Raw genomic sequence first — 11,075 nt, forward strand, 5'->3', positions numbered from 1 at the left:
TTATTTTTTATTGTTAGACCATTCATACACTTCCTTTAGTCTCTCACCAATAGCTTCAGATTTATCAACCCTCTCACTCTCACTCTCAGCCAAATCCACAAGATGGAGGCAACCCCTTAGAATACATTCAAAAGCCAACACTTTTCCCAATATATGAATTGTTAAAACACTGCAAAACAAATTGCAAACCCACAAATCACTAGTTAGAATAATTTAAGATAACAATACTACTGAAACTTCAAAAAGAAATAAAAATCATCTACCTATGAGACCGGCTACTCCACTCATTTAGAGCTGTAGGACCAACAACACGATTCTTTTGGCCAATTTTCATCAAATCAAGAACAGCTTGAGTACAGGTAACTAGAACCAAAGTTGCATCAGGTACATTAAGGTCATTCAACTGAGACTTGTTTCGTATATTTAATTTACAAATAGTCAAGGTTATAAAGTGACAACACAGTATATAGCTTATGAATCTGTAACACCTAAATTCAAACTCAAATTGGAGAAAACTTATAAGAATAGTAAGGATATATTCTGTTAGAACCATCACTAACTAAAAGGTCTCTCACTTGTTCATTGTATATTTCTATCACTTGTACTGCAACTTCATATCTTATAATGTCCACCATGGCTTTTGACGTTTGAAATAAGTCACACAGGGCTCTGTAGTTCACACCCCATGTCTCTTTAGTTGTCAAATCAGGGCCACTCTGTGTAAGGTAAACAAGTAGTTCATATCAAGCAAGAATCATGTTTTGATAAGCCAATCAACTGAAAGCTATAGGTTACATTTGAAACCACATATATAATAATATAATACTTGATGCATATATATGAGGTATGTATTAGTGTTATACAATACTATCTAATAGCAATTTTCACAACTACAATAGGTTGGCATTACTATTGTGTATGTCTTTCCCAAACCAGTCTGCCCATATGCGAAGATGCATGCATTATAACCATCTAAAACAGACATGACCAATGGTTGAGTGTCGGCATATATTTGCTCTGCAAATAGTAGGGAAGAGAGATCATTAAAAATTTTTGAAGAAAAAAACATTAGGATATACACTTTGCAAAATAAACAATAGAATACCTTGTGTGACATTTGTTCTGAACACTTTGTTAAAAGTAAATACCCTTCTTGCGTCTTTGCCTTGTTTGAAGGGATTGACAATCATGATATTTCCATTTTCTCCAATATAATCCACAGTGGACTGGCCATTGGATTGCCCTAGTAATGAGGGTCTCACTCTGCAATAAACTCTAATTGTTCCTGTAAAAAAGCAAATTCTTTGATTAAGCTCCATATCCTTGAATACTAGATAATTCATTAAGTTGGGATAATGTGGTTATGTGGATACCTTTGAGGTCTTGCACTTGATTATAAAGAAATATGTTCTCTTCAAGAACTTTATGATAGGAAGAGGATGTCACTTAAAGACCTTTAATGTGATGCTCTAAGACAACAAAAAAAAAAGTATAAGATCATCCAATCCTTAAAAGTAACACAATACAACTAAATGAACCCTTTTCTATTTGACAAAAATATTCTCAAGGCAGATCAAATCTCTAGAATATTACCAAGCCTTCTAAATTCCTCCTCCCAGTTTGAATGAGCTTGTTTGACTTCATGTTTTGTCTCATGAAAAGATGACTTTAGCTCCTAAAGATAATCAAGATAAACAAAATAATTACAAGGTAGTAAGATTTAACCATTTGCCAAAAAAATAAATATTGATTAACCAATAGAATAAGATAGTACTTATCAATAGGCCAGGACAACATAATTAAAATGAGTTCCACCCTAAAATGGGTTCTACTGATCAAGCATGCCCTGAACAACCTCCTCAGTTTTCAAAATTATACTTGCAGGAAATGGAGCATTGCAAATTCTCACCTCAATCTGCTTCTGCTGAATGTCAATTACTTCTACTTCAAGCTTTATTTCAAGTTCGAACACTCGAAGCTTTAATGCCTTGCGTTCTTGCTCAAGCAAATCAACCTACACTTTAACACTCAATATGGATACTGGTCTACCTATTGTGTACCAAAAGAATAGAAATTAAAAACTTAAATAAAAAGAAAAAAATCCCAACACCAAATTCAAATGTCAATACCTCATCAGCTTTAATCTTTTCAAGGCCATATATCCTTTGTTCTAAGAGTGCATCCTGTTAGATTTAAAAATCAATTAGAATAAACTAAAGAAAAATTTAGAGCAAAGAATGATCCTAGAAAATTAATCACACTAACCTGAAGTGTCTTATCTTTTTCATCACACAACGATCTGAGTTTAACACGCTTGCATGTAACATCTGCCAAGTTTTGCGCCTCAGATGCCAAAGAATGATGCTGCAACATGACATCATTTATATGTGTTTGTACAATAACACATATTTCTTCACCCTGCATGGAACGGAGAAACGCAACTAAGTAAAAAAAAAAAAAAAAAAACTACAACTGAAGAGGCCTAAAAACTCAAAAAATGATCATCAACAAATTGCTAATTTGGAAAGGTGTCAAAACCTGCTTAGTTTCAAATTGGAATATGTGAAGAACACCTGCAATTCTCGTCCTGAAGAAAACAGCAATATTGGTTCTACCAAATTGCATTATGTCTCTTAGCTCAATTGAATGTACATATTCGTTTTGAACTAAATGGTCTTTTAGCTCAACTGAATATGGCATCAAATTAATGCTTGCTCCAAGATCTAAGAATGCTTTCTCAAATTTATGATTCTCAACCAAACACAGAATTGTAAAGCTGCCTGGATCCTTCAACTTGGGTGGCAGATTCCTTAACAAAACAGCTAGCACTCACTTCTTCACTTAAAGCCACTTGCTCATGCTCTTTGAATTTCCAATTATGAGTGCATAACTCCTTCAAAAACTTGGCATACTTAGGAATTTGTTGAATAGCATCAAGCAACGAAATGTTAATCTCCACATTTTTAAGCATCTCCAAAATTTTCTTTTCTTGATCCTTATTTCCTAAATTCCTTCTATGATGAGAAAAAGGCAATGGAGCTCTCGGAATGGGTTGAGGAGTCACGGCCTGCTTGCTAGCTTCAGTGGCTGTGAGCTTATCTTGCTACTTTTGTTCCTCTTCCTCCTCTTGCTTGATTTTTTCCTTATCCACCTTATACTTCTGAACTTGTTTAGGCTCTAATATCTCGATCCCATTATCATCTTGATCATCATTCTTTTCAACTCGAGTAGTGCCCACTTTGTTATCAATAACCCTTCCACTTCTCAAAGTAGTAATTGCTTCAAGTTCATCATGAATTGGTACAACCTTTACCACTTTGTCCAAAGTTGAAGTGACTTGTTCTAGTTGGGCTTCCAACTCGATATGGCTCTTGTTGTGGCACTCATCTGTTCCTCGGTCTTGTCCATAAAAGACCTTGTATCGTTGGACATAGAAGTTGTACTCTGAGCCAATGCAGCAATCATGTCTTCCAAATAAGTACTTCTCTGTTCCATAGGAGGTGGTGTATTCGGCCTAACTTTAACCTCATTGCATGACTTCTCTTGTGATAACTTTGAAACCTGAATTGCCATCATTTGCATCATCTACTTAAGTTCAGCCATCTCAACTTCCACAGCTGATTTCTTTTCCATTTTCTTCTTCTTATTCCATTCTTGAGAATTCAATGCTAATGTCTCAAATAACGCCCATGCATCCTCAAATGTTTTCTCTTTCAAAGCCCCTCCACTAAACATATCCACCATAGCGCGATCTTTATCCAATAAATCCTCATACAAGTAGTCAATATGCATCCATGGAGCAAAATCGTGGTGTGGACAAGAATTCAAAAGCTCTCGGTACCTATCCCAAGAGCTTATGATTCTGCATCCATGAGACCGGCTATTTCCGCTCATTTAGAGCTGTAGGACTAATATATCCAGCCAGAAACTCTAGGACTAATTCATACGCTAGACCCGCTCCCAATATCTGCTACATGCAAGGAGTGAAATTTAAAAAATTTCGGCGAAATTTTCTTTTTTTTGGGATCCCGAAATTTTATCACATTTCCCTTAATTTTTGATATTATTTCGGTGAAATTTCGACCCCTCTACAAGTGTATTTTTCTGGAATTTCGTATAAATTTCACTGTGACTATTGATACAGTGATACCTCACTGATCGACTCCTCACTCCCAGCCTCATTTTCATCCACAGACTCAGATCGCTCTCTTCTCTCTGTTTTCTCCCCTGCGCACAAGATTTCTATCTCTTCTCTAGTTTTCTCTCTTATCTCTGTCTTCTTTGCCTGCGGCAGCCCCTTGCCTCCTTCCCTAGCGTGACCCCCTGCAAAGTTTGTAACTTCCTCCCCCGGCGAGACCCCCTGCAAGGTTTGTAAATTGTAAGTACATGAGCTTGATTGAATATTGATGCTTAATATTGTGATTCTGAATCTCTGATCAAGAAAGAGAGTAGATTATATTAGAAAGTCTATATATGGCTCAGTCCAGTCCATCAACTCCCTCCATGGCTGATGGCTCCATCCATATATATATATATACATATATATTAATTTATTAATATATGGTAATTTAATAATATTAATTGATATAGACTTCTCAAGTAGGAATTACAAAATTCTCAATAAACCCCATCTGTTCATTATCTATTAAAAAAGGCAATCAACAAAAAAAAAATTAACCAATTCGTTATCTATATTTATGTGACCCCAAAAAAGAATGGTAAAGGACAAGTGTTCCATGAATTTGACGTTTAAGTTTTATGAAGAGAAAAAAAATTATACTTATTTTTTAGCCATAAAAAACATGGGTTATACAATTTATACTTAATATTTGTTTATAAAAAATCAACTATCTATTGATAAGGATAGTGATATTTTTCTTTACAATATCCAAATTTTTTTTAACATCATATTCACCTTACTGGTTTTGTTCTTTTTTTTTTACATCAAATTCACCTTCTTTAAATAAAAGGAAAAAAATCATTTATAAAAAGTAAATAAAATTCAGTTACAAGTATATAGTCAAATGGTAAAAGTCTGTGTTCTTTCACTTCTGTGTATGCCATGCTGCAGAGCAACTTAGCTTTTATTTGATATTGATATAGTTAATTAACTTAATTCCATATTGATAATTTGATATAGATATTATTCTTATTAATCGATTATTTATTTATTTATACTAAATTTGAGGCTGTTGATGCAAGATCAGTATTTGATGAAAATAATAATTAATATGAAATTAGTAATATAGAAATGGAATTGGTAATATGATATGAAATTACAAATTAATAATATGGAATTGCCAATTGGTAATATCAATATGATATGCACTTAGTAATAAGTTAATAACTAAGAGAAAATTACAGATTTAGTCCAGTTATTTTATACCTAGTTCAATTTTGGTCCACAATCTTTTTTAAGTTCTGTTTTGGTCCACTAATTGTTTCACTTGTTCAATAAAGGTCCAGATTTGTTTTCTCAAATTTGGCCTGCTTTTTACCCTATCAAATCTCACCCAAATTCAGCAAATATGTACTTGTTTTAAAGCTATGCCTTTCTTCTTTACAACCATATAAAGATCATTCAAATTGGAGTTCTAAAACTCAAGATAATTGACCCTAAAGTAGAGTACCCAAAACTGCCAATTTTTCAAATTTCACCAAATCTCAATTCTCTTAGATTATAATACTCCAAATTTGTTTTTATGACTAAAAAATGATGAAATATAACTTATACTTCAATTATAATTGAAGAAAACACAACCCAAAAGATTTAAAGTCACAAATCTGGACCTTTATTGAACAAATGAAACAATTAGTGGACCAAAACAGAACTTAAAAAAGATCGTGGACCAAAATTGAACTAGGTATAAAATAAATGGACCAAATCTGTAATTTCCTCAATAACTAATATGATATTAATTTCATAGTGATATACTGATATGATATTAATATGGAATTTAACTCTTTTGTTAATTGTTATTGTTATTAGGAATTTAGAATTCAATGGCCAGTGGAGGGAGATCACGTGATCTAGATTGGGATCATGTCAATCCACTACCGGGTAGCAAACAAGGTTCAATATGCAAATATTGTGGCCTTGTAATGAAGGGTGCTGAAATGACACGACTGAAATACCACCTTAGTGGTTTGGATCCTAGAAACAATGTGCAACGATGCAATAGTGTCCCACCATAAGTGAAACAATTCATCATTGCATGGATGCAACACAAACAACACCAAAAGAGCAAAAAAATACAACGGATGGAAGAGCTCAGGGAAGAGCTTCGAGGACAAGGTCAGATTGAGCTGAGTGATGATGATGAAGATCATAATGATGATATGGGGCCTCAAGAGATAAGAGAATTTTGAGCTGCACTTCGAGCATCTAGAACAGCAAAATGGCAGAGGGAATACTTACATAAAGTCCCAAATAGGGGACAAGGTTCTGGGTCTAGTAGTGGTGCACAGATGCAAAGAGGATCATGCATGAGGGAATCACTACCAACACCTCCAGTAGCACCAAGCTTGTACAAGGTAGCTGAAGCACGCCAAAAGAGTGTTAAAAATCTCTTTTCTAGAGGGTCAATCAAAGATGGGATGCAACGCTTGATCAACAAGTTCTTCATATATGAAAATGTTCCTCATTCAAAAACAGCATCTCATCATTTCAAAAATTTGGTGATAGGATGTCAACAGGCAGGAGTAGGAGTAGAACCTTCTTTACCTTATCAGATACGCACCAGATTTTTGGACCAGGAGTTTAAAGAAATGCAAGAGCATGTTAACAAATTGAAGACCGATTAGGCAACTTATGGTTGCACAATCATGTGCGATGGTTGGACAGGCCCAACCAAATTGTCTGTCATAAACTTCATGGCCTATTCAAAAGGGAAGTCGGTATTCCTTAAGTCCGTTGATTCTTCAGATTGCATAAAGGATCATAATATATTTATGGGCTACTGAAGGATGTTATCACGGAGGTTGGAGAGGAGAATGTTGTTCAAGTTGTGACCGACAATGGTTCCGCATTTGTCAAAGCAGGTAAGAAGTTAACGAACAAATACAATGTGTATTGGACGTCGTGTGCAGCACATTGCATTGATCTAATGTTTGAAAAGATGGGGAAGAAAGAGCAAGTTGCTAATGTGATTAAAAAAGTCAGAATGATCACGAATTATATTTACAACCATAATTGGTTTTTGGCAAAGATGCGAGAGATCACAAAAAGAGATATTGTTCGTCCTGGTGCCACTCGATTTGCTACAAACTATATTGCATTAGATAGTTTGTATGGTAAGATGATGGGGCAAAAGCAATTGTTCACCAGTGATGATTGGGGTCGTAGCAATTTCCGACGTTCAGATGCAGAATTGATGGTTGAAAATATAGTTCTTGATCACTCTACGACCTCTCTACGTAGTTTTACGTATTGTCGACACAGAAGTGTATCCTACAATGGGATCAATTTAAGAGTTGATGCATGTCGTGAAGGAAGAGCTAGAAAAAAAAATAGTGCACGGTGGATGATAAAAATCATCAACGATCAATGGTTTAAAACGTTACAACACGATTTGCATGCAGCAGTTAACCCAATAATTTATTTATTATTTTGGTTCCGCATTTTTTTTAATTGATTTAGCTTTCAATTAATTTACTAAATTACTAATTATGTATTTCTATATTTACTTGATGCATGATTGCAGCCTATTATTTGAATCCTCGCTATCAATATAGATCTGTTGTTGGAGATTATGGTGAACTTATTCGGGCTGTGCACAACGTATTCTTCAAATTGGATCCCTATTCACCATAAGTTGGCCAATTTGAAAATGAGGTAAAAATAATTTGCCATAAGGCCCATAAAAATCCTTACGAGAAATATTAATACTTTATATAATTTGATTGTTTTAAATTATATATTTAATTGATATTGTATAATTTGTATTGTATTTGTATCTCGTTAACATATTTTAAAGATGCGCGGAAAATATTCGAAGAGCGAGCTGCAAAAACTGCTAGATCAAGAATGTCTCCTAGTGAGTATACATCGTACTTGTATAAGTTAGATTAACTTAATTATTTATTTCTATAGTTACACTTACACAAAGAAATTTTTCATTTCAGGTGAATGGTAAGTCATGTATAGAAATGATGCGCCTACTGTGAGAAAGTTAGTCATCAAAGTTTTATCACAAACAGGGTCATCATCAGCTTGTGAAAGAAACTGTTGTGAAAGAAACTGGAGCACTGTTGCACTCATACACACCAAACAACGAAACAGGCTCTCATATAGTAGGTTAGAAAAGATGGTGTATTGCTACTATAACATGAGGCTTACACTTCGAGACAAGAAAGCAGAGGAGGATCGCATCGATGAATATGATCCGCTGGATATATATGATGCTGCTATAAAGGATGATGATGTGGAGGGAAACCAGCTTTATCAGTGGATCAGGCCCCTCTATTTAGATGATGATGCAGGCAATCCATATCCTTATATTGCAGCTCAAGCACATCAGTAAGGTATCATTGTGGACAGAGTTCTAAATGAGGAGGTGAGCCCTACTGAAAGTTTTGATGAACTTATGTAACCAAGGTCAACACATCGTAACGAGCCAGTTCTCACTAATCCTTCTCGATCAAGCAACTCCAACACAAGATCGGGCACTCCTACCAACAGTGGAGGTAGAGGTAGTGGTAGTGGTAGTGGTAGAGGTAGTGGTGGTGGTGGTGGTGGTGGTGGTGGTGGAAATGAAGATTGCATTGGACATTCTCAAGAGTATATGAGCTCATTTTCTGTCAAAGCAAACTACACAAATACAACACAAGATGAGGATCATGAGCGTAGGCGTGCCGGACCAAGAATTGGTGCCATAGGAAAAGGCTATAGTCGCAGACAAAGAGGTTATGAAAGTCTGGCACAAGAAGAAGATGATTCATTATCCACCACTTTTGGCTCTATGGGGGTAGGAAGTGACGATTACAATTATAGGCAAAATCCTCCAATATTCTACCCACCACATCTACCTTACTCAGTTGAGTCTGATAGTAACTCATTGGCACAACAAAAGACAAACTCTTCAAATGAGTATGCTTATGGGCAAATTTAACCACAACAAATTCCTGATCCATATGGTTGGCATGTTGGCAATTACATGCAAAATTATGCTGGAGAAGTATCTTGGGGTGATTATTCTTCACATTACACCTACTCTGGACATGATGATACTGAAGACAGTGAAAATTTTCAACCTCCTAGAAACTCTATGTGGTATTGATTACTTTTGTAATTCATGTGGCAATATTGTAGTATAAATAAAATTGAGGTGTTATTGATGTAATTATTAATTAGTGAAACATTTTTTTAACAGTATTTGCCTCCAGCGCCCATTATATTCATCACATATTACATGAAACCTACTATATAATTTGGTTTCTTCAATGTTTTTTATCAATGTAGTAAATAATATGTTAAATAAACATATGGTAAAGTTTCATTCAAAATTTTCGTATTTTGATAGCAATTTCCGTTGTTTCAGTCGAATTTTTGTCGAAATTTAAAAATCATCGAAATTTTCATCAAAATTTTCATCGAAATTTCCTCGAAACCCGAAATTTTATTCCTTGGCTATAGGTGTGGCAAACCTAGACATAGGTCTAACGTGTGCCTTGAACGAAGGCAACCTGTTACCCTATTAGCGCAGAATGAAGAGGAAGAAGATGTTGCGGACGAGAATGATGAGTATAATGAGGCCGAGTTTGCTGAAGAGGATAGTGGTGAATTAGAGAAAGTCAACTTTGGTGTTGTAGCTAATTCTTTTAGCGCCTAAGGAAGACGGTCAGAGACATAACATTTTTCGATCATTGCGTACCATCAACAATAAAATCTGTGAGTTATTGTTGATAGTGGGAGTTGTGAGGATTTTAATGGATTTTAAAATCCATAGAACTATCAAAATCCAAGGGAATTGGCAAGAATTCTCATGAAATTTGTTATGTGTAAAAAATGTATTCAAATCCATCCAAATCCATCTAAATCCATTAAAATCTTTCACTTAATGACATCCATGACTTTTTGAGGACACCTAGATTTCATTGAAATCCATTAAAATTTGAGTTGGGGACACCTTGATTTCTTTGGATTCCATTAAAATCTGAGTTGGGGACACTTAGATTCCATTGGACGTTTAAAATCCAATGAAATCTAAGTTGGGGACACCTCCCTTAATGAAATCCACGAGTTTTTGAAAACATCTGAATTTTATTGGAATTCATTTAAATCTGAGTTGGGGCCATTTTAGTAGGGGTGGGTTCGGTCCTGTTTCCGAACCGAGAACCCCAAACTGGTAACCGACCGGACCCCCCTCGGATGGCCCTTTTGGTTACTGAGACCGGAACCGAAATGCCGGTAAACCGGCACTCGGTTGACCGGCATTTTCAGTCGGCTCGGTATGGGCCTTGACCGACACGGTGCGACGAATGGGTGGCGAAAGGGCAGCGAGACAGAGGGTTTTCAGTTTTAAGCAACAACCCAATCCATTTATATAATTAGATGGAGAATGAAGAGAGGATAAACTTTGATTCTTGGGTCGACGGAAAATACCGCCGGAATTTGAAGAAATCCGGCGAGGAAGGCATGGCTTGGAGCGGTGATTCCGTCGCATGGGGAGGTGTTGTTGTCCTACCTCAAGTGCAAGGTTATCAAGTTTTAGTATGGAAATGGAAGTAGGGGGTTGTCGTACCCAAGAGATTGGATTAGGATTTCAATCACAAGCTAGATTTATTTTAGGGTTATAAAACTAACAAACAACCTACTATGTACTATACAAAGCCAAGACTAAACATAATGGTATGTGCAAATGTGTAGTGTTGAGTTGTTATTTGGTTGATTGATGATAAGTAACACTAGAATTTGAAACTAACACATGGAAATACAAACAAATTCAAGTACAAATTAAATTCAATGATGATGAAGGATTTGAGGTTATTAGGGGTTCACACTAACCCTCCCATGTAACAAACAATGCAATTAATGATTATGCCAAATTAGATAGATTAAATTCCCTCCTAACCCC

The 11,075-nt window shown here is 35.5% G+C and overlaps 1 protein-coding gene across 1 annotated transcript; it reads right to left on the reverse strand.

The window, feature by feature from the left end:
- On the reverse strand, positions 1-3,573 carry LOC147280063 (kinesin-like protein KIN-14F). The gene is made up of 11 exons (XM_086252124.1): positions 3,483-3,573; positions 3,152-3,444; positions 2,266-2,364; positions 2,130-2,183; positions 1,910-2,014; positions 1,594-1,675; positions 1,106-1,285; positions 911-1,017; positions 576-716; positions 264-403; positions 1-169 (listed from the first exon to the last, which is right to left on the reverse strand). The coding sequence occupies exons 1-11, from the start codon at positions 3,571-3,573 to the stop codon at positions 1-3; spliced, it is 1,461 nt and encodes a 486-aa protein (XP_086108250.1).
- Between the last annotated feature and the right edge of the window lie 7,502 nt (positions 3,574-11,075).

The sequence above is a fragment of the Dryas octopetala genome, chromosome 7, assembly GCF_963921425.1.
Source record: "Dryas octopetala chromosome 7, drDryOcto1.1, whole genome shotgun sequence".
Lineage (NCBI taxonomy): Eukaryota > Viridiplantae > Streptophyta > Magnoliopsida > Rosales > Rosaceae > Dryas > Dryas octopetala.

Excerpts from the sequence above, each read along its gene's own strand:
- LOC147280063 (XM_086252124.1), bottom strand. The coding sequence starts at position 3,573 with ATGGCAATTCAGGTTTCAAAGTTATCACAAGAGAAGTCATGCAATGAG. Across the intron at positions 717-910 it reads TGGGAAAGACATACACAATA|AGTGGCCCTGATTTGACAAC; the intron begins GTAATGCCAACC and ends TACCTTACACAG. Across the intron at positions 170-263 it reads TGGAGTAGCCGGTCTCATAG|TGTTTTAACAATTCATATAT; the intron begins GTAGATGATTTT and ends TTTGTTTTGCAG.